The sequence below is a fragment of the Schistocerca serialis genome, chromosome 11, assembly GCF_023864345.2.
Source record: "Schistocerca serialis cubense isolate TAMUIC-IGC-003099 chromosome 11, iqSchSeri2.2, whole genome shotgun sequence".
NCBI lineage: Eukaryota > Metazoa > Arthropoda > Insecta > Orthoptera > Acrididae > Schistocerca > Schistocerca serialis.
Window position 1 is genome coordinate 76,871,970 of NC_064648.1, and position 25,030 is coordinate 76,896,999.

General features: G+C 43.3%; 1 protein-coding gene across 1 annotated transcript in view; it reads left to right on the plus strand.

The window, feature by feature from the left end:
* Positions 1-25,030, plus strand: part of LOC126426927 (uncharacterized) — a 163,063-nt gene that overhangs the window by 113,362 nt on the left and 24,671 nt on the right. Inside the window, exons 4-5 of the mRNA XM_050089034.1 lie at positions 5,159-5,324; positions 17,604-17,630. Coding sequence (XP_049944991.1) covers positions 5,159-5,324; positions 17,604-17,630 — 193 coding nt within the window. The remainder of the gene's footprint in view (positions 1-5,158; positions 5,325-17,603; positions 17,631-25,030) is intronic.

Below are 25,030 nucleotides of genomic sequence, written 5' to 3' on the forward strand. Positions count from 1 at the left end.
ATTATAAGCAGAAAGCACCCTCTAAACATCAAGTTACAATTTATTCAGAGGCAGAAAGAAACAAATTTTTGAGTGTATGAGCTTTCGGGCTGAGAACCTTGCCGCTCCCTTTTGACGCGGCCGTAATTACGACCGCTCACAACAGCCTCTGAAAGACTACACTGGTGCAAATCTGCAACACACCAGATTACCGTAAAGTAAAAGTTTTAACAATTCACACAAGCACACAAACTATGCACCCCATAGGAGGGATGGAAATGGTACAAAAGACTAAAATTAAAAGATAAACGTGCCACTGAAGGTGCAACTTGATTTTAACTTCTAAGAAAGTCTTATGGTGGAAGAGTGGCAAGTTTATTTACTAAAATGACCATTTTATCAAAAGTCCATGAAATGCAATCCAACATAAAATTATGTAAAGTTGGCCAAACATGCTCTACAGTACACATATACCGCCTCTCCAGATGATAGGCAAGATAAAAACATATTTAAGGAATTATGCCGTTACACTTCTAGCAATAAATTCGTTCACACACCGAATCCGAGAAACATGACAGAGGCAGCTCCAACGACAGACAGACACTAACTGCCTAACAAATGCGGACGAGAGACAGAGGAGCAAGCAGTGGACGAGAGACTGACCCAGACTGACCCACTGGCGAGCTCATAGCGCCCCTTAAATGCACGTGAACAGGCAGCCTTTCCCCTTTCCCACCAGAGGGAGACACCAAAGCTGCGACTGCCACAGCGGCGCCACCGCTAGAAACGGAGGGCGACTGCTCCACACTACGCGCTGCGGCTCGCTCTTCAAAACAGCAATTTTTACCACGGCTCAAACTGTTATAAGCATCTCGCATTGAAGTCCGCGCTATATTTCGAGCTTCTGTAAAAGATCGCCAATCTTGGGAATTTTGCGTCTGTTTAAATTTGGCGCGTTTGTTTCGTTGTTTCTGCAAAAGTGTTCTAACTCGTTTTGTGTACCAAGGAGGGTCAGCTGCATCGTTTGTTAATTTATTTGGAATAAATCTCTCAACTGCTGCCAATACTATTTCTTTGATTTCAAGCCACATCTGATCTACTCTTATTTTATTAATTAGGAATGAGTGGAGATTGTCTATCAGGAAGACATCAAGTGAATTTTTATCTGCCTTTTTCAACAGGTAAATTTTTCGTTTATTTTTTGAGGATTTGGGGATTACAATATTGTCTCGGTACGACAACCCTGTGTTCACTAATCCTTGTATCGGTTTTGATGCTCGTTATTAACTCAGGATTATTTTTTGCTGAGAGGTCTAGTGTGTCTTCACAACCGTTTACTATTCGCGTGGGCTCATGAACTAATTGCTCGAAATAATTTTCAGAGAATGCGTTTAGAACATTTCGGATGATATTTTATGCGTACCTCCGAAATTAAACATGTATTTTCGCCAACATATCGATGTAAATTAAAGTCACCACCAACTATAATCGTGACGTGGTTGCAAAGATGGACCTCGCCATGGACGTCGGGAGTGAAGTTGCGCACAGTTTGAGTTGTAACACGACGTCCTGTGGCTGCACGAAAAGCATTACTCAAGATGGTGGCGTTGCCGTCAGGGTTCCTCCGAGCCATAATCCGTAGGTAGCGGTCATCCACTGCAGTAGTTCAGTTCATAACTAAAAGTGCCATTGTGATTTCTCAGAATTTTTGCAAAATAAATAATAATTTTTGTTAGTTTCATGTTTTTCTTACACTAACTAGCACTACTCCAGTACCCAAGTATCCGACTAGCTACGTAAGAAATTTTGTAAATTTTTGTGTCATTTCCTTACAGCAGAGGACTCCAGAAGATATTTATTGCTGAAAGTTTTTCAGGCATTTCTCTTTAGGAGCGTCTGTCTGACTTCTGTAGTATTGTGGGGGTGTACATTGAATCTTGCAGTAGCCACAGGGTAAAGGGTACATTTCAGATTAATCCGTTGCGCAGAATAACTGAATAGCAACTCCACGCACACAAGAGCCACAGTGGCAAAAAGTCAGATGCCCCTTCCACAACAGATACGACACTGCTACGGCGTCACAAGGCAAGCAGTCTTGATGTTGTCCTCGATTTGCAGAGAATGACAGTCCATATTTTATTGGAAATTACGTCCAAGTTCTCATTCAAATGAACGAAAAATATGCAAAGTTTCGAAATTTTTTTGAGACAATGAAAAGACATACGTTCAACTATATTTTAGATTTTCGATACAAAAAAGAAGAAAATGGAGCCCATAATCGAGGTCTGATCGAGAACCTACGAGTTTGAAGTACACCTGCTACGTAGAGTGTAGCCTCTAGAAGTTATCTCAAATCAAAAATGGATAACATCAGTAGATACTACAGTAGATTTATGGGAGCTTGTACCTAACTACAATGAAACAACATTAAATTTAACGATATCATGCTAAATGGAACTCTGTGTTGGATTTTTTTTTACTCTTTATGGCTTTACAAAAAGTAGTTATTGCATTTCGGGAGTCAAAGTTAGAAGCTAATAGGATGTACCGTTTTTATTTTATGCTGCATGCAGGTTTGAAAAACCGTTTCTCGAGGAAAACCATGACTAAAGTTTAGGGCGAACTTCTATATTAATTATTAGCTGAATTTGCGTAAAAACTATATGCCATTATACACTTTTGACGTCGCTGAACACAAATCTGAAGTTAGATTTTCAAAATTCAAAATGTGTAATCCATTGTGGCTGACCGAATATTATCTTTTGGCCAATTTTTATCAAAATTTGATAAAAATAGTTTTTTCCTTACTTACGTTTAGTCTGCAATTCCAAGACCGTATATCGACATTCCTGACGCAAATATCTTTCAAAAATGCAACAAAAAATCGATTTTTCGACCATTTTGAATGAGAACCTGGCCTTAAGACTGAGTGATTTAACGGACGACGTGCAGTAGGGCTTGTAAGCCTTCGTCACACCAGGAACGAATGCATGCAGTGCTGTGGACGCGGATACGTCTTCACGGAAGACTGAAGTATAGCCAGGACCTCCTCGAGAAACAGCTACCTGCTCTCTCTGATAAAACTGTTGATATTTTTAAAGGTATCGAGTATCCGATATATCGATATTTAAATGGCACCAACATATAGATATTCGATAAACAGACTGATAAAATATCAACCTATCGGCTCATAAAAGTATCTGCTTCACATTATAAATATACTGCCAGTTTTAGAGCTCCATATTTAAGTATCCATTTACGCACACCAAAAAAAAGTTTTGCATCACCCCGGTTCCCAGAACTCCTGAAGACAGTCACTGATTATGGATATTGTACCACAGACACAGTCCCTTTGATTGTTCGGAGATGTCACAAAACCTGCCCAAAAATGTAAACAATCATGCACGAGCAGCGCCTATTAGACGGTTGGGGTCCGACAGCCGATCAGTTCCGGTCATTCCACCAGGAAGGACGTACACGGTTCGTGTTGTCTGTAGTTCTACCATGCCTACATACCACAGTTCGATCGCGTCCACATTCTCTCTTTGTGCCAGGAAGGGCTCTCAACAAGGGAAGTGTCCAGGAGTGTCTGAGTGAACCAAAGAGATGTTGTTCGGACATGGAGGAGATAATCAACTTGAATAATTATCCTTTAGAATGTTACTAGGTACGGTCAAGGCTGTCGCATGTGAAATGCAGTGAAGTGTACTGTTGTGGAGGAAACATGGGGCTCGCAAGAACTGTAGCGCACAATACTGTAAGCTGCGATGACTGCTGTCTGCGCCGCTCGCTGCTGACAAATAAGATAACTCTCGTTCTATCTGGATTGACCTTCGCCAATCAAACTCTCCCTACGCCTTGATGAAGTCAAGGACTCCTATTCGCCCCTAGTCTAACTATTGGCGTGGTACACCGGTCAGATAACCAGTCCACCGCGATGCCACTCAAAATTCGCTCGCAGGCGTTTAACTATAACTCTGTCCATTTACACTGCACAATAAGTGTGTCGGCCAACACAGTGAACAACGTTTAATTGCAAGGACTCAATATAGAGTCACACTTCGATTCGCTCTCGACAGAGGTGCTCTCCCAGTGAAGTACTGAGGAGAGACTTGTTCCTCGCTCTTTGAGTACATGTACGAGCGCGCACGCTCTCGTTACGTGTTCTCGCTCCAAGAGCGACAACGGAACGGCGCCTCTCCACGCCAGACGTGAGGGGTTACATCTTTCGGTCTCTTCCATTACTCCTTCAGCTCAAGGCGTCAGAAATATCGTCTGCCAATCAGCATTGCTCTTCTAAAACGGGAGAATGACGTTTCGTTTAAGGCGACCAATCCGGATATCTGTAGTATCTGCGTTTGGCGTGTGCTGTCTCTCTGTGAAAATCTCTGAAACTGCGTGCTATGTGTAAAGAATGCGTAGGCTGGCCGCTCCCACACAGTGTAGCGGAATTTGCTTTTAAGCCGACACGGGGTCGTCCTTTCACTCGAACAAACGCTGTCTGCTCTACAGGCGGTCACCGGCCGACGTAGATGGGTTCGGACTGGCCTCCTGGCGTGCGGTTTTGCCTCTCTCGAACTAAAAGCTCCTGTGCCGTCGTGTCTGGAATGTAAGTGTGTACGCCAGCCTCGAGTATTTCAACCATGGTGCGCTCTTGCGATTTATTAGTTATTTGCGTATAATTTACATGAATTCATACAAGATTGACTTTATCTTATCGAGTTTGGGTTCGAATGAAGCGTCTTGATGTGCAGAATATGATTGTGAGGGCTGAATATGTAAGCAACGAAGGTCAGGAGACCACGACATCTTACAGTCTGCTTCTTAATTTCACTCGTGTTAGGCGAATGCCTTGAGATTTCGACTTTCCTGTTCCCGTCTTTGGCATTCGCCACTGATTGCTGAGAAGTATCAGGATGTTTACTCATTGCTATGTTAACTATTAGAGTGTGATTTTCAAAATCCTTTGTTATTTCCTTAACTTACATGTGCCGATATATGATGACCAAAATGCAATAAGCGTGTCTAAGTTATGAACGGAGCAGAAAAAAAAGACAGGAAGAGACTGCTACATCTGATACTCAGTAAAGACCTCGACAAAGAATAATCCTATAAGTTGAAGTTTTGATTTAGTCACAAAACCTGTATTGTGTAATTGCATCGCTACCTCTGTTGGCAGGGCACCTACTACATGCATCGGTACTGGACACGACCGATAACCCTAAAAAAGTTCGTCGCCTTACCTTACGGGAAGTATAAATTGTACATGAAGGGTCTGAAGGATGGAAAAAGACAAGTTTGTGTGCAGATGGTCATCGATATCTACGAAGTCGGATTTTTCAAAGGTAAGGATTTGATCTTTGAGTAACACATGATCACGAGTAATTGTTTCAGTAGAGTTATGAAATTCCACCACCGAGGGCTTCGCGGTCATTGAAGAGGTGGACGTAGCAGGTAAAAGTCCTGTGGGTAGAAAAAGTTTCAGTCGTAATCATTTAGCCGAGAAGCGAAAAAGAGGTGGCTGTACACAGTGCCCTCCCGTCACTGCCACCGGCTAAAGCCAAGCCTGCCTCGGCGTTGTCTCCTGGAGAGAGAGAGTTTCCTCCTTAAAGTTCGATGTAATACACAGCAGTCAGCTGCATTTATGTGAGTGGCATACCTGATGATGTAAACAAATTTATGTTCATACATTCCAAGCACTTACAACATGACAACAAAAAACTTCACGCAATGGCAATGGGAAACAAGTACAATTCTTCTGGATTGTTACAGAAAAAAGCGTAAAGAGCACGTGCAAATACGCTAATTTGTTCTGAAGCGATATTGCAATTTTCTATTGGTTAAACCATAGTTTCCAATGAAACTGTGAGCCAGACCGAGACTCGAACTCGGACCTTTGCCTCTGGTGGGCAAGTGCTCTACCAACTGAGCTACCCGAGCACAACTCGTGCACCGTCCTCACAGCTTCAATTGTGCCAACATCTCGTCTCCTACCATCCAAATTTCTCACACGTTCTCCTGCGAGCCGGCCGCTGTGGCCGAGCGGTTCTAGGCCCTTCAGTCCGGAACCACGCGGCTGCTACTGTCGCAGGTTCGAATCCTGCCTCAGGCATGGATGTGTATGACGTCCTTAGGTTAGTTAGGTTCTAAGTCTATGGGACTGATGACCTCCCATAGTGCATAGAGCCATTTGAACCATTTTTCTCCTGTGAACCTCGCTAAATTAGCACTCCTTAAGAAATTATACTGCGGAGACATGGCATAGGCATAACCTGGGGGATGTTTTCAGAAAGAAATTTTCACGCTGCAGAGGTGTCTGCTCTGGTTAGAAACTTCCTGGCAGGTTATAACTGTGTATCAGACCGACACTCGAACTCTGGACTTTGGCCTTTCGTGGGCAAGTGCTCTACTGGCTAAGCTACCCAAGCGCAGCTCACACCCCGTCGTCACAGCTTCAGTTTGGCCAGTATCGCGTCTCATACCTTCGAAAGTTCTACTGGAAACCATACAGGAATAGCACTCCTGGAAGGAAGGTTAGCTGGCAGAGCACTTGCCCACGAAAGGCAAAGATCCCGAGTCTCGGTCTGGCATACAGTTTCAGTCTGCCAGGAAGATTCAGAGGAGCGCATATTCCGCTGTAGAGTCAATACTTCATTCTGGAACCATCCACCTGTCTGTGACTAAGCCATGTCTCCGCAATATCCCTTCTTCCAGGAGTGCTAACTCTGCAAGGTTCGCAGGAGAGGTCCTGTGAAGTTTGGAACCTAGGAGACGAGTTACTGGCAGAATTGAAACTGTAAGGGCTGGTCGTAAATCGTGCTTGCTAGCTCGGTTGGTGGAGCAATTGCCCGCGATAGGCAAAGGTCCCGAGCTCTAATCTCAGTCTTGCAACATAGTTTTAATCTGCCAGAAAGTTTCATATCAAGTGCAGAGCACTTGTCCGCATAAGGCAAAGGTCCTGTGTTCGAATCTCCGTCTGGTACACAGTTTTAATGTCAGGAAATGTCATATCAGCGCACACTCCGCTGCAGAGCGAAAATTTCGTTCATAGTTTCCGATGTTTCCCATGAACCGCGGACTTGCCGTCGGTTTGGGTGGCTTGTCTGCCTTAACCGTACACAGGTGTACTGTGTGTACAACAACAATGGAGTGATGCCTGTCGAGAAGCCAGACAAACATACGGCTCCTGAAGAGGGGCGGCACCCTTTTCAGTCGTTGCAGGGGCGTCAGTCTGGATGATTGACTCATCTGGCTAACCAAGACGGCATTGCTGTTCTGGTACTGCGAGCAGCCTACAGCAAGGGGAAACTACAGCTGTAATTTGCCAGTTGGCATGTAGCTCTACTCTATGGTTAAATTGGCCGTGCGGTTAAAGGCGCTGCAGTCTGGAACCGCAAGACCGCTACGGTCGCAGGTTCGAATCCTGCCTCGGGCATGGATGTTTGTGATGTCCTTAGGTTAGTTAGGTTTAACTAGTTCTAAGTTCTAGGGGACTAAAGATCTCAGCAGTTGAGTCCCATAGTGCTCAGAGCCATCTATGGTTAAATGGTGATAGCTTCTTGTTGGGTAACATATTCTGGGGATGAAAGAATCTCCCATTCGGATCTCCATGCAGGAACTACTCAGAAGGATGTCATCACCAAGGAAAACAAATCTGTCGTTCTAAGGAAAGGATTCTGGAATGTTAAATACCTTAATCGGGCAGGTAGGTTAGAGGTTTTATAAACGGAAATGGATAGGTTGAAATTCAATATATTGAGACTTAGCGAAGCTCGGTGTCAAGAGAAACAGGATGAATGCAGGGTTATAAATACAAAGTCACAAAGGGATAATGCAAGAGTGGGTGTAATAATGAATAAGCAAATAGGAATGCAGGTAATCTACGTGAAACAGCATAGTGAACGCATTGACGTAGCCAAGATAGGCACTAAGTTCACACCTACAATAGTTGTACAAGTTTATATGCTAACTAGCTCTGGAGATAATGGAGAGACTGGAGAAATGTATGATGAGATAAAAGAAATTATTCAGCTAGTTAAAGGAAACGATAATTTAATTGTCATGGGAGACTGCAGTTTGGTGGTAGGAAAAGAAAGAAAAGCAAAAATTTAATTTCGACTCACGGAAAGAAACGAAAGAGCAAGACGTCTGGTGGAATTTTGCACAGAGGATAATTTAATCATTGCTAACAATGGAAATTTGTAGTAAGGTCTTATGGGACCAAACTGCTGAGGTCATCGGTACCTAGGCTTACACACTACTTAATCTAACTAAAACTAACTTACGCTGAGGACAACACACACCCATGCCCGAGGGAGGACTCGAATCTCCGACGGTGGGAGCGGTGCGGACCGTGACAAGGCGCCCTTGACCGCTCGGATACCCCGCGCGGCCATCGCTAACACCTTGTTTGAGAATCATCAAAGTAGCGCGTATACATGGAAGACTCCTGGAGACACTGGAAGGTTTCAGATTCATTACATAATGGCAAGAAAGGGATTTCGGAACCAGATTTTAAACTGTAAGACATTTACAGGGTTAGATTGGACCACAATTTATTGGTAGCGAACTGTAAATTAAACCTGAAGAAACTACAAAAAGGTAGGAAATTAAGGAGACGGAACATGGATAAGCTGCAAAAACTAGAGGTTGCTGATAGTTTCAGACGAAGCATTACGCAGCGGTTGAGTAGAGCAGGGAAAAGGAATACAGTAGAAGAAAAATAGATAGCTATAAGAGATGAAATAGAGAAGGCAGCAGAGTGTCAAATAGGTCGAAAGACAAGGCATAGTAGAGATATTGAATTCAATTGATGAAAGAAGAAAATATAAAAATGCAGCAAATAAAGCAAGCGAAGGGAAATACAAACGTCTCTCAAAATGAGTTGGACAGGAAGTGTTAAATGGCTGAGCAAGAATGGATAGAGGACAAATGTAGGAATGTTTCACTAGGGGAAAATGGATTCCGCCTTCAGGAAATTTAAAAAGACTTTTTGAGAAAAGGGAAGCAACTGTATGAATGTCAAGAGCTCAGATGTAAAACCAGTCCTAAGCTAGGAAGGGAAAGCTGAAAGGTAAAAGGAGTATATAGAGTGTCTGTATAAGGGAGATGAACGGAAATATTATAGCCAAGAAATTCAGAACCCAGGATATAGCAAGGAAAATCGTCGTGTCAGTGTTTTGGGACAGGAAAAGAGATTTGTTCGTTGATTTTTTGGAAATAGATGGGACCATAAATGCTGCAAGATACTGTGGGGTCATGAAGAAACTTCGCAGAGCCATACAAAACAGACGTGCCGACAGCGACACTCTGTCTCCTCGATGAGAGCGCGCGTCCGCACACCGCTCATTCAACGCAAGAGTAGCTGACTTCGTTTGGTTGGGATGTTTTAAGCCAACTCTGTCACAGCCCCGATCTCACACCTAGTGACTATCATCTGTTCACTAAACTGATGGTCCAAATGGCTCTAAGAAGTATGGGACTTAACATCTGAGGTCATCAGTCCCCTAGACTTAGAACTACTTAAACTTAACTAGCCTCAGGACATCACACACATCCATGCCAGAGGCAGGATTCGAACCTGCGACCGTAGCAGCAGCGCGGTTCCGGACTGAAGTGCCTAGAACTGCTCGGCCCCAGTGGCCGGTCATTAAATTGAAGAAACACCTTATTGGAAAGCACTTTTCCGACGACGACGAGGTGAAAATCGAAGTGAAGAACTGACTGAAAAAGGCGTTGGGAGACGTCTATGACACAGGAATCAAAAAACTCGTCCTACTAATGACAAAATGTATAAAGATACATGCCGATTGCTTGTAAAAATAATGCAACACCTGTACTACAATGAATCTAAATTTTATTATGATAAATTAAATTTTTTGCACCTAAAAAAATTTTTGTAACCTTAGTTTCCGGATTAGCCTCGTACGTGGATACAGATGCTTCACTAACGTAATGCTGCCCAAAAACCTTTTTTCAGTAGGAAATAAAATGATAGATACTACGGAATCATTTCATGACACGCTGTAACACGCCGATGTACGCAAGATAGTACGATTTGTTTCATCTTATGGCAAGTCGCGTAAGGGATTCATTTGCTTCCAGGGTCTGTAGTAGGAACACTGAAATTCTTCTGTGATGTGGCCTTTCCACACAGCGTGTGGATTTCGACAACGATCGCCCATTAGCGAGCGACGGAGGTGGTTTGTTGCTGAGGTAGCAGACTCCTTCGGCAGTGCAGAGAGTACGGGGAAGGCACTGATTGTACATGTGATGACGTCACACAATACCAAAGAAATAATTTATCAATGTTTCTGAGGACAGTTTCCAGTGAAAGACCTGTCAGGTAATTATTAAGAGTTTTTTGTGCCAAAGTGGCTTCAGGTCACAGTTATGCTGGTGGTAAAAGGAGGATTCTACATTGACGAGGGGTCCTCACAGATTCCGATTTTGAGCACACTTGTAGCAGATGGAATTCAGTGCACGCACATAAATTTTTTAAGACAGTACGACAAAGAACTCTGAAATATCACCTTTCAAAATTAGCAAATCTCCAAGTGCAGTTAAAAACAATTTTCATTATTTCGACGAATTCGTCGGTTTCTCAGCACGTTAGTACGTTCGATGGTTCGAATCTCGCTAGTAAGATAAATACAGGGTGACACAGAATAACGGGAAAGTTTGAAATGAGTAGTGGCAGCCATGCGCACGTGGTAGCACTGCGGGTTCGTGACAGACAGCAAGTAAACAGTTCACCATTTCACTAATCATGCGTCACTGGAACGGAAAATAGCGTGCGTTAGCCATAAAAATGTTTATTGTTTGCTCACGGCACAGAAGGAGTTTCGAAGTTTTTGTAATTTAGAATGTCATGATATCGTTCCGTCGAAAGATGCGATAAAATGTTGGATTAATAACTTTGAAGACACTGGATCTGCCCTCAAAAAGAAACCAACAGGACGACCAAGAAGTGTGCGTTCTCCAGCGAACACTGATGTTGAACGCGAGTCTGTCTTACGGAGCCCACGGCGTCAATTCGTAAGCAAGAAGCAGCGATTGGAGTGTCCCGGGAGAGTGTTCGCAGAATCCTTCATCTTGATTTAAAATTTCATCCGTGCAAACTACAGATGGTGCAACCATTTAAGGACCACGATTTCCGATTACGCTTAGGATTCTGTCAACAAATGATAACAAAAATAAACAATGACGATGAATTTGTAAAAAAAGTTGTTGACGTCAGATGAGGCGCAAGTAATGTGAATAAACGGAACTACCGTTACTGAGAAAACACAAATGCTAATGACGTTCATGAGCGCCCTTCACACGCTACTAAAGTGACAGCATGGCGTGGTGTTTCATCACGTGGGATTATCGGACCGCATTCTCTCGCAAATGAACAACGAAACACAATAACTGTCAACGCCGATCGGTTCGTGGATATGTTACGAACTTTCGTTACACCTGCATTGCACAACTTTGCAAACGTTCAAGAAGCCTGGTTTCAACGTGACGGAGCGACATCACACACTACACGGCAATCAGTGGCATACGTGCGAGAATTGTTTGGCTCCCGTGTGATCTCACGATTCGTTAAAATACCCGGGCCTCCTAGATCGCCAGATCTATCCGTTTGTGACTTTTCTCGTGGAGCAAAGTCTACACGACTCGACCAAGAACCCTGGACGAGTTAAAACAGAGAATTTTGGATGCAATCCACAGTATCCCATCTGAGATGTTGCAGCGGTCAATGAGGAATCTCAACAGCAGATTTCACGAATGTATTCGTACAGGAGGACGCCATCTAAAGGACGCAATTTTTGAAAAATAATAAATGGCATCAATGTTTCCTAAATGGCAAAGTTGGGAGGTTTCAATTACGATGAATGCAATTTATTTCCTTCATCACTTCTAGTTTTATTGGATTGTGGAAATGTTCCCGTTTTTCTGCGTCACCCTGTATCTTTTGATTTTTTTTTAAAACTTCTATATTTATTAACAAAGTGTAATCTTAATTGACAGATATGGAACTATAGTGTTTAATAAAAATAACATCTTGGTTATTCGTTGTTACCGACAGTACATTGAAATTTGGCATACGAGGTCGATACATCAGATAGATAATGAGAAAGTATCATTTTCACAGACTCCCTAGTGTTATTGAAATATGTAATTTTTTCATTGAATAAAATACGTTTTGGCATATTCCTAAGAAGTTTAAATTCATTTTTAGACATCTAGTAACCGTCAATAAAAGGATGCTACTTTTATTTCTTACTTAACGTTCGCATTTGCTGATAAATATTACATTTAAAAAAGTATGCTACTAGCTAGATTCCACTCTCGTGTTCATGATTGAAAATCCGACTATGCTACAAGCTGAGTTAGTCAAATGCTGTTTGGGTAACAACACTCGGAAGTCTTGTCACCTTCAAAGCCAATTTTGTTTTGTTCGTTTGACAACTGCGTGGTGGCACCTCAGCAAATTTACGTCCAGACACTGAACTTGAAGCCCTGTGAGTACGAAAGGAGTCGGAGAGGGCAGGGCGCTGTGTAGTGTTGCGTTGTGAGCGTCTCCGTGCAGAGTGAGTGAGTGGTGCAGGCAGCTCGAGGGCCTCAGTGGGCAGAGAGGCGGGCACATGTCGTGCAAACTGCTTATGTCTCTGCGTCAAGAATTTGTAAAGTGAACATCCAAACGAATAAACCATATTGCCCTTAATTGTATTTTTTTCGCGTGTGGCTACACGGAGTATTCAGTGCACAAAACTGAAGCAGAGTCGGGGGAGCAACTTTCATGCCTCACAAGGCGTGCACTGAGAAGAGTGGCTGTCATTTTGCACTGCCAATATTAGCCTGGACTGCTAAAGTAAGTAAGACAAAACTAAGTATTCATTGCTGAGCGTTAGTTCTAGATCGCACAGTGCTAATTTTGGCACTCTCTACCATCTGATGTTTTTGACCATAAAGGCCTTCAAAAACATCTACAACCTGTATGAGTGGTGTCTTTTCTTCCCGACATGTCCGAAAGAACAGGCACCACTTATACAGATATACAGCGATAAGCCGAAACATTACGACGACTGCCCACCGCGTCGCTGGACGCCGCCTGCTGGCGCTGCGGGCACGTCACGCAGTGACGAAAGTGCGTAAGTGGAGCAGCTACGGGCGGCGGAAATACGGGCTGCACATGGCGAAATCCACCGAGATAAGCGACTTCGACAAATGGCAGATTATGATTACACAGAACTTGTGAACGAGTATCTCTAAAACGGCGGAGACGGCCGAATGTTCACGTGCTACTGTCGTGAGCTTCTGTGGGAAGGGGTTCGACTGTGAAACTACTATTAGGCGCTGAATGGTTAGACGTCCACTATTCTTCACAGGACGTTGGGCTCGGAGGCTTCTCTGCTATGTGAAGCAGCACGGATGGTGATCTGTGGCACCTCTGCCGAAAGAGCACAGTGCTGGTGCAGCACAAGTGTTCCGGAGCACACCTCTCATCGTGCATTGCTCAACACGGAGCTCCGCAGCACACCACCCCCACGTGTTCACATGTTGAGGCAACGACATCGTCAGTTACGGTTGCAGTGGGCACAGGACTGTCAGGGTACGACCGTCGATCAATGGAAAAGTGTCGGCTCTTCGGGTGAACCACATTTTTGCTACACTAGGTCGATGGTCGTCATCAAGGTGAACGGCGGCTTCAAACGTGCAGCGACCCACTGACATGGCTGGTGGGAGCAGTATTATGGTGTGGGAGACATTCTCCTGCACTTGCGTGGCACCTGTGGTAGCAACCGGAGACACATTGACAGTTGCATACTGCCTGCATCCCTTCATGGTTCAAATGGCTCTGAGCACTATGGAACTTCTGAGGTCATCAGTCCCCTAGAACTTAGAACTACTTAAACCTAACTAACCTAAGGACATCACACACATCCATGCCGAGGCAGGATTCGAACCTGCGACCGTAGCGGTAGCGCGGTTCCAGACTGTAGCGCCTAGAACTGCTCGGCCACTTCGGCCGGCCATCCCTTCATGCTCGGCGTCTTCTCCGACGGCGATGTCATCTTTCAGCAGTATAATGGTCGTGTTTCGGAGCGAGAACCGTGCTACAGTGGTTTGAGGAGCAATATAGTGAACTCACGGTGATGTCTCGGCGACGAAATGCGTCTGATGTAAATCCTACGGTACCCACCTGAGTCGCTATCTGGTGCTATCACTGCGTAAGCAAATCAGCGTCCCGTTATTTACGCGAATTACATGAGCTGTGCAAACAAACCGTTGGGGCCACGCGTGGAAGCCGTGCGGTCTCAGGCGCCTTGCCACGGTTCGCATGGCTGCCCGCATCGGAGGTTCGAGTTCTCCCTTGGGCATGAGTGCGTATGTTTTCCTTAGCATAAGTTAGTTTAAGTGAGATTAAGTACTGTGTAAACCTAGGGACCGATGACCTTAGCGTTTGGTCCCATAGAACTTACCACTAATTTCCGAATTTTCAAACCGTCGCAACCCTGTTACTCGAAATCAGTGCAGTATTTCGTTCAAAAGACGGACAAACAGGCTATGAAGCAGGAGGTCATAATCTTTTGGCTCAGCAGTGTATATGCGCCGTCAGGGCTAACATCATCATTCAGTGCAGAGCACTCTTCACCCGCCCTTGCAAGGGACTTTGTGCGATGCGGTGAGCGAAATGGGGGAAGAGGGCTAGCGGACGCAACTTCGGTAGTGTGCGGCGAATGATGGTTGAGATGGCTCTGAGCACTATGGGACTTAACATCTGAGGTCGTCAGTCCCCTAGACTTAGAACTACTTAAACCTAACTAACCTAAGAACATCACACACATCCCTGCCCGAGGCAGGATTCGAACCTGCGTCCGTAGCAGCAGCGCGGTTCCGGACTGAAGCGCCTAGAACCGCTCGGCCACCATGGCCGGCTGTGCGGTGAATAGGAATATGGATGTAGCACGGGTAGCACACTTGTGTACTCTGCGCTGTTGTGTCTAACTGCTATGTGAAGGTAGCGCAGTTTATGCATCTTCCTGCTAAACGAAAGAACCGGTTTAGAACCCCAGCGTTGATAGAAATTTTCATTTGTCACCTATGAATTTTTTCTTTGCTCGAATGGGGCAGAGGTCAGGATTTCTTCCTTCTCAACATTTCCTCTGTAACGAGTATATAATATGTGTCTTGAGCGCCACTGCTTGTATGGGTGCTCAAAAAGTAACTGTGCGGTTACTATGTACACTATGTTGGGAATGACATCCACGAGTGACTATACAAGGCTCAACCCACCTAATTTTATTGGAAATCCCTTTCTGTCCATCTGATTATGGTATGCTTCTCATGTATGAAGTTATTTCAATATTTAAATGTCGAATCAAGCATTGGCGTTTGCGGTACACTACATGCTATTCCCCAAAGAAAAAAGTCTGTTGGCGTAAACTCCGAGGAGCGTGGCTGCCATAGGTTCTTTGAGATGAAACGTTTCCCCAAAAAACTCTTCCATGAGACGCATAGTGTGTTGTAAGCTGTGTTAGCAGTAGGGTCATCTTGTTGAAACACTGAGTAGTTGGTTTCGTCTTCCTTCAGATGGGCGACACAATCCTGGATCATTAAACAAAAACGGTTACTGTTCACGGTTTCGTGAAACAAAACACGTCAGACGATGAGCCGTATAATATCGCTAACCAGGTCCTATTATAAAACTGCATCTTCCACAAGAGTAGCGAAACCTTACTTCGCTTCCGAGAGCTAGTATTCAGTATGACAACAGCACTCAGTTATCTGATGGCAACTGACAGTAGAAAGGATTCTAAGTGTCGTAGGTTTTAGTATTCGGCACCTGTAGCAGGTGCCGACGAATATCCGCCCCTAAATTTCAACATAAGTTATTGCTGGACTCCTTTGGATCCAGTGGGTACTTCTCTCTGCTTCAGTTTTTTCCCCAACCCGTCACAAACCTCTATCTTTTTAAAAGTTATTCTTTTTGCTCCTTCTCACAATGGAATTTACAGAATGCAGATTTCTCCCGGCTGCCAATGCAGTGACCACGCAAGGTGTCCCACATCTGTCCCGCGCTGCAGCTGCTTCCCAGTGTGTACCTGGCTGCATTCTGTCCCTTTTAGCGAAAAAATGTTTTGCGAACCACTTCCTATTCTCGCCATGCAGTTCTCGACTTCCCACAGCCATGTACACTTTCATTTATCGCTCGAAAATTGAATTGAATTTGTAGTCTAATTTGATGACTGGGTTATTAATTAGATTACAGAGCAGTTATGGGAGACACTGTTCCATAACACTGCCCCTAAATGTATTGGCAATATACATGCCATTTGGGTATACTGAGCGCATCCAAAATAGGGCAGCACACGCAAGTCTGGGCTTTTTTAATTTCTCGCTGTCATAAGTAGGCTTCTTAAATTTCCCATCATTTTAAAATTTAGAGAAGTGAGCTAGTTACATCATCTTGGATATTTCAGTAATTGCCCTGTCTTGGATTTTTTAATTTCCTGCCTTACCATCTTCGATTCCACTGTCTTGGAATGTGATGTCATATACAAAGAAGGGCCGCAAACACAGTGACAGGTTTTGTCCCAGAGTGCTCATTGCATCTCTGCTCAAGAATCTATCTCATTTTGAATGCAAGACTTTACTTCTTTAGCAGTTTGTGTAAAGTGTACCTTATTTATCCTTAAATCATTAAATCGTTAATATCTATAGTACCTAGCTCCAGAATAATTTAATTTTCAAAAATTGTAATTAGGAAACATCTTTTGCCTTCTTAAGCCACTGATAGACAACAACTGAATGTCATAAACACAGAAAAATTTATGAGTGATTTACAGGTTCATCTCATTATAAATGAAAAAATTTGTGTCTATGTATAGATGAAAATACAACAGAATTTACATTTGTAACCTATTACTTATATAACTGAAACTGAATTTAACAGAGAGGTAAAAGGAAACTGAGTTTGACCATTTAAAACTAAGGTATCATCTTGTGTCACATATTTTTTCTAAAGGACACAGTGTTTTTAAAAGATAACTTCCAATATTTAGGGTTACTTTGGATGAGTCTGAAAATCTTATATGAATGAAATTCAAGATATACCTTGTGACAGCTGAACTCACAAGCAATAAAACTAAGACAGATTTCACTGTAATCTCCTATCAACTTCAAAGGCATTGAAAGTGAATAACTAGTTCCGACTGGGCAAAACAGGGAAAGGAACACGCCAGAGTGCTATAGAAAGCTGTTTTGATTGTTCACATAGGCACTGTGTTGAGTGTGTTTTATTGATATAATTTTGTTTTCATTTTTTTTGTTGCCATGCAGATTCCTAGGACTGATAAAAATTACGCAATAAGAACATCGTTAATTGAAATTTGTCTGAAATTAAGTTTTTAAACCATCAGTAGAAAGTTTTCTTTTTTGCTTCATGATTTAGATATGTGTCTGTTGTATACAAGCGACTGCCATTGCTGAAGAAACTTAGAACTATACTATTCTCCTGCACTTATCTCATTTACTTTTGTATATTTATATTTATTAAATTTATTTCACATTTATTTAATATTATATATATTATTAAATATTATATATTTACACAACTTTTCTTTCTGCAGCTCTGGGATTCAAGCCACCTTTAGGAGGTATGTATCGTCCACATAACCAAATGTTTTGTTATTGTTGCGGATATGTTCTCAGCTGTGCAACAGTGTCTTTACAGCATTATTTATTATGTGAGATGTTATACGAAAATCCAGTTTCAATGAGCATGCCATGTAATCAACTGGCATCAAATGGTTCAAATGGCTCTGAGCACTATGAGTGGTGAGTCCCCTAGCACTTAGAACTACTTAAACCTAACCAACCTAAGGATATCACACACATCCATGCCCGAGGCAGGATTCGAATGTGCGGGCGTAGCAGTCGCTCGGTTCCGGACTGAAGCGCCTAGAACCACTCAGCCATTACGGCCGGCTCAAGTGACATCAAAAGTTTTTAAGTATGTCTACTGAATCATTACTTCAGAATGGCTTGGTCCGTCGTTTTCTCCTTCTACCTGAGGTCTCATTCCAGAACAGTACTCACCCAGTACGCTGGACATGATGATTATACAAGAATTATGCTGTAATAAATAATACAAAAGAACTGTTAACATCATGACAATTGCTATTCTTATAAAATTCTCGTTACAAAATGGACAGAATTACCACAGACTCGGAAAAGAAGCAAGAGGTTATCAATTATTAAATTAAATCTTTAATGCTTGTTCTAGTGTTTTATTAGGAAATAATCACAGAAGCGACTGTTGGGTGGAATGTTAGTTTGATACACTTTGAAAGAAGATGAAAAGAGACATTTCTCCCTTCTGTGGAAGAGTTGTGGGATTCCTTGATAGAGTAATCCCCCACCCCACTGTGTCCCAGCATTGCCAGCTATTGAACCCAGAAAGGTGGCGCAGTGGTTAGCACACTGAACTCGCATTCGGGAGGACGACGGTTCAATCCAGCGTCCGGCCATCCTGATTTAGGTGTGCTGTGATTTTCCTAAATCACTCCAGGCAAATCCCAGGATGGTTCCTTTAAAAGGGTACAGCCGACTTCCTTCCCTAATCCGATGAGACCGATGACCTCGCCGTCTGGTCTCTTCTACCAAACAATCCAACCCAGCTATTGATATTACTTTCTACATACGACGCAGTTGAGAATTCGCAGGCAATGTTTTACATAAGGCTTTTCTGTGACTGTTGCTAGTCTCTACTGAAACTACAAGTTTCCAGTACACAGTCACAATATGTTTTACATTATTTCCTCTCTGTGTGGGCCGCCCACTTAGAGGTGCCATGTCCCGAATTATGCAGCCCCTCCCACTGGAGTTTCGAGCCCTCCCTCAGTCATGGGTATTGTTATTAACATAGTTTAAGTAGTGTGTAAGTCTAGGGACCTCACCAGTTTGGTCCCTTAGGAATTCACACACGCACACACACACACACACATAGCGAGAGAGAGAGAGAGAGAGAGAGAGAGAGAGAGAGAGAGAGACTATGATGTATGAAATCATGATTTGTAAAGCAGTCAACTAAAAGAGGAAAGGTACAATGAAAGATTTTAAATGGAGCAGCAGGAACTGTATCTGACTGAAAATTGGACTGGTAAGGGATGAGACACCGCTCTGAAACGCCTCCAACCTAACAGCTTAGAGTGAAATCTGGACAGTTCACCGAATTTCGCAAATGGCTGGAACTTTCTACGGAGAAAACGCCACCCACAAAGAGCTACATCCAGTACGGTGACAAGTGAGTGGGTTTTGACCCCGCCCGTGTGATCCTGCAGGAGGGACGCCATAGGCGAGCAGTTGGCACCTCAGCCCCCAGCTTGCTGTGCTTCACCTCCAACCACTCACCTCCCCATTCACGGCTGACCTTCTGGTTCAACGATGAGTTCACAGGTTCCAAGGGAATGATGCTTTCTTCAACTGACACTCCCTACAGGCCTCCTTCAGCTCTATATCTACCTGCTGGTTTCCAGCCCAGGTACCTAGCAGAACACCACCACCTATCCACAATGTAGCCGCAAGAGATATGCAGTTCGTATATTTTGCGAAACTTTTTCACCTACACGCTTATTTTGAAGAGCCTGTAGATCACTAACGGTACTGGATCAGTGTAGACACAACCTTCCTTTGTATCATCTCATACGATACAGGGCCTTCCCAATAGCCTATACCTCAGCATGACGGATTGTGAAAGCATCTGGTAGGCAGACTCTGAGGACACAGGGAAAATCATTGAGTACCCAAGGGATCCTCTCTGTCTAGATACATTTCAATAAACAATCTTAAAAATCATGTGTTCATGTAAGACGTTCGTAAATATACCTAAAAAATTACAATCTTTAAAATCAGTTAAATTTAAAATAAGTAATGGCTCTAAACAAAATATGTTGGTGAATTACTCCATCTGTGGTGAAAGGCTTAGTATTCGTCACAACCACTTTTAAAATACAGCTCTTTGTTCGGTTCCCAAATGGTCCCACTGCTCACAGACGATTATCGAAAAGCCACTCTGTGAGTGGGAGAGAATCAGTACGTATGCTGGCAATTAGATTTTGCAAGACATTTTGTAAGCTTTTTGCACAGTGAGTAGCTTTTTTGTTTTATTTTTATTTACAACGTGATCCATTATAATATTTGTAATATTCCATGTATGTATTGTGTGTGTGTGTGTGTGTGTGTGTGTGTGTGTGTGTGTGTGTGTGTGTGTGTGTGTGTGTGTGTAGTGTGATCTTTGTTTTGTATGATGATGACAGGGGAAAGGAGAGGGTGAAACCCAGTGCTGGCACATGGCCTGCTCCTCATGATTGACACAAAGGGGACCACCACGCTAAACATCCCCATCCAGCAGACAAACCACCATCAACAGTGTTGCATGCCCCCACTTCGTGAGACACTGCAGACAGCTTTGGTATTCAAACGAGAACACTGGCGTAGAGCCTGGTGACCAGGAGCTTTACGCCACCACCTCTCCTCCCTTCACCCCCAAATACTGGCAGTAAAAGCTTTTTCCGCCACCAGAATCCAAACTGCCTTACCATCAGGTCAAGCGCCACTGCACAGGATTGCATTAGCGACCTCAGCTGTGGAGATGGGTTACGGCGAGCAGCTGCCGTCAGATTAGAAGTGGTGGCTGGCAAGCTTCGGTGAAGAGGCTCTGAATGCACCTGTTGCCAGTCTAATGCCCACCCAGTGGACCTCCAAATATGATGGTCTGGAAGGTCTGATCATCAATCCATCATGAAGCTGGGACCAGACAAACGCTCTTTAAAACTGGATCAGGCCTGCTCGATCTTCTTCCCAAACTCTGTGTGCTGCACGCATTAAAATTTCAAGGGCTTTGATAGATCGAGGGCAAAAATTCCTCAGATGTGAACGCCTGATGGAAACGGATGCCCAAGTACCTCACCGACGCCTTCAAATTTAAAATGATGTCCCTCAGTTTCAGTTCTGGAAGACGGAAAGGATGACGGGAACTGTTAACAAGCAAGACATGCAGTTTAATTTTTGACAATTACTTGAATCCAGGTCTGTGTGCCAATCTCTCTAGTCTCTTAGCAATCATCTGCAGTTGGTGCGTACTTGCTGCAATTGTGAAAGATGTATTGAAAACTGAAAAACTCTCCGCAACTAAAGCGCCCGAACAGTGCATTGAGGTATTGTTAGTTATAGCCATCAGACACCACGTCACAGTTGAAACATCTCCTTGAGGGATATAGTTTTCTTCCATAAAAGTATTCGATAAATACTAACTAGATACCTAAACTAATGTGGGGAGAAGAAACATGTAAGAATATGAAGTCGTTCCTGTACGTCTTTTCTGTATAAACATGGGACAACCTGTAGCACTGTCTGGTAGCAGAGGAGAGCGAGACACAGCATCAGTACAGGTTTTATGATGAACTTTGATTGCAAATGTCAATGGAAATTCAATTATATTCAATAGTCAACGCTCTCTTTCCTGTCGTTTGAATATCACACACTTTCTATTGGCAGAAGTAAGCAAGAATGCCAGTTAAAAAGGCCAACAATCTTCTAAATCGCCATTTTCTTTTTCGTTGATCAATGTCCCTACAGGTGTTCCAGTGGCCGCAACGGTTTCCTCTCCAGTGCCAACTTATCGCCCCAGAGCAGCAGTTGCGCTCTCCGTCCTCAATTGTTCTTTCCGTATTTTCCAATCTCTGTCGTGCCCTACGATTTTCATACTCTGTAATTCCTTCAAGCATCATAAAAGTTATTCCTTGATTCTTAACACATGAGCCATCATCACGTCTCTTCTTTTTGTAAATGTTTTCCATATAATCTTCTCCGCTCCCCATTCCGTACCTTATCGGTCCTCCTAACTTTCAACATCCTTCTATAGCACCACGTCCAAAACGCTTTGACTCTCTTCTTTCTGGGATTTCCTCGTCTGACATTCGGTTCCACACAAAGCTACAGTCCATACACACATTTTCAGAAATATCTTTCTCAAAACAAGGAAAATTTTCTTGATAACAAACCACGTTTCTTCCGCACCTCACTGTTTTCGCCTTCCTTCGATTTACTCTCAGTCCATTTTCTGTGCTCTGTAGACTGTTCATTCTATTCAGGATGTTCTGCAAATATTCCTTGCTGTCACTGACATGAACAATGTTATCTGCGAATCTTATCGCTGGTGATCTTTCACTCTGTGGTTTAACCCACTCCTTTTGCGATGTACACGTTGAACAAAATGTTCAACTGTTTGTGAATTCCCAAGGGACCAAACTGCTGAGGTCTGGGGTCCCAAGACTTACACATTACTTAAACTAACTTATGCTAAGAACAACACACACACACACCCATGTCCGAGGGAGGACTCGAACCTCCGGCGGGAGGAGCCGCGCAATCCGTGACATAGCGCCTCAAACCACGCGGCCACTCCGCGCGGCCACATTCAACAGTAAGAATGAAAGATTTCTTCGCTGTCTTACACCTTTCTTAATACGAGCACTTCGTCATTTGTCTTCAGTACTAATTGTTACTTTATGATACAGGTATGTATATTTCACGTCTTTCCGTAATGCTCACCGTTATTTTCTCAGAATTTCGATAATCCTTCACCATTCGACATTCCCTAACGTTTCTCCTAGGTCTACAAATCCCATAAAAGAGCCATAATTTTTCTTAAGTGTTGCCTCTTCAGAACTGCCTTTACCTTTTCTAAAGCAAAACTATCGGCCACGTCCACAACTATTTTTGCATCCTATGCTATTTGTTTCTGAAACTTGAATTGAGCTGTACTGATTGTGCAATAAGTCTCGCATTTGTTTGCCTTTGGAATTGTACCGACGATATTTTCGAAAGTCTCCACCACAACATGAAAAGTCGTTTTGTTGCGTTTAATCCCAGCGCATTTAGGAATTGCAAAACTTGAGTATCTATTTCTTTTACCTTATTCAAGCGCAAGTCCTCCATAGCTGTTTCAGACTCTGACTGTAATAATGAACCCCTTATTGACGTCTGTTTCTTCTTCCAGCTCGTCACTGACAACTCTTTTCCCTCCTGAAGCCATTAAACACCGTGTTTCCACTTATCCTCTCTCTCCTCTGCGTTTAACATCGTAACTCTTTGTGCACTATTAATGTTGACACTCCTCCATTTAATTCAACGGATGTGATTTTGATTTTTCTGTATGTTGAATTTATCTTTTCCGACGATCATTTCTTTTTCGATTTATTCACAATTTTCGTGCAGCTTTCTTGACATGGTTTCCCTGTGCTTAGTTCCTAAGGACATATTACTTTATTCCAGTCTTTTCCCGAGTATTTTCCTAATTCTTTCATTCGAATATCAGTTTAAATATTTCTTCAAATGGTTCAAATGGCTCTGAGCACTATGGGACTTAACTTCTGAGCTCATCAGTCCCCTAGAACTTAGAACTACTTAAACCTAACTAACCTAAGGACATCACACACATCCATGCCTGAAACAGGATTCGAACCTTCGACCATAGCAGAAGCGCTGTTCAGGACTGAAGGGCCTGGAACCGCTCGGCCACAGCGACCGGCAAATTATTTGGCCATCAGCAAAGATAACAGTATGTAAATGTGTATTTCTAGAAATTAATTTTATTCCTGGACTAATTTATCATTCGACTGTCTAACGGTATTGTCAGTACGACATATATGTTAAATAAAGTGGGTGAGAGACGGCACCCTCGTCGTACATCTCTGTTAATTTCTGTCGGTGCTGTTCTCTCTCTGCATGCATAAATTAAAATTCTGTTATTCAGTTAATAAATTTTTTGCACTTGTAATATTGTCCCCTTGGTATATTTACTGTCTCCATAAGTGGTCCACTGTCCTCGAATCCTAGTGCTGAACCGCTATTACTTCTGTTATATGGGGCAGATGCTATTGACGATATTGTCACATACACAAATGACATCCTAGTAGCAGTTATTGCAGACTTCAGGGCGAGACTTGAGGAAAAAGTGAATGATGTGCTTGTCCAGATGCAGCATTGGTGCAAGAGCAAGAAACTAACTATAGCCGTTCATAAAGCCACATACATACTTCCTCAGAGAAGACTTTCTCTTACCAGAAATCCTTCCCTGGTGCTTGACGTAATACCTGTCATAGATATTTAGCCACTCTTCTAGACGAGAAAAGAAACTTCCTACAACACGTAAAATCTGTTCCTCAGAAAGCAGTCAAAATCATGCTTGAGATTGCCCATGCTGGTACTGCTGACCAAAAATTACCTTTGCACGTAGTGCGGCCATATTACGAAGCTATCGTCAACGCTACTGTGGGCTTTGCCGCCAGCGCCTGGGCGCATCGCCTTAGACTAGGCAGCTACAAAACAATACTGTGGCTTATTCAGCGGAGCGTACTTCTGAGGCTCGCCGCTGTCTTTTGCACTACACCTGTAGAGGGTTTAGTTGTGATCTTCGGGCTACATGACGTGTATGTCGTGGTACGTTACAGGGCACCGCTGTGTTGGTCGGGACGTGAGCAATATGATCGTGTGTACGAGATGACAAGGACGTATCTTCCTGATAAAAGACATTTAGGACCCTGGAATTGAATGGCAGTCTGACTGGGACCCTAGGAGCACTACGAGACGTGTTTACAGCGTATCCCCAAGCACCTGGAACAGGCTCAAACTGCGCGACGTTGCACCTATTAACAGGTCACTGTCCATATCCCACACACCATTGTCGAACAGGATGTGGTAACGCACCAATCTGTGAGTGAGGTGAGGAAGGTTCGGCTAATCATGTCGTTCTGAGATGCCCCTTTTTCAGGTAGAGAGGGAGGCAGCAAACAATTAGACTGCGATCTGCAAACAATCGTAGGTGACCAACACTTGTGGACTAAAGTCAGTATGATAGCACATCAGATATCTAAAAGGCAAATACTTAATTTTCGGTATAAGATCAAGTGGACCCTCTGAGTATCAAAATAATGTGAACCGGTCAAAGAAGCCTTTCCTTAATTATAGGTAATGATAGGCACATATCGATTTA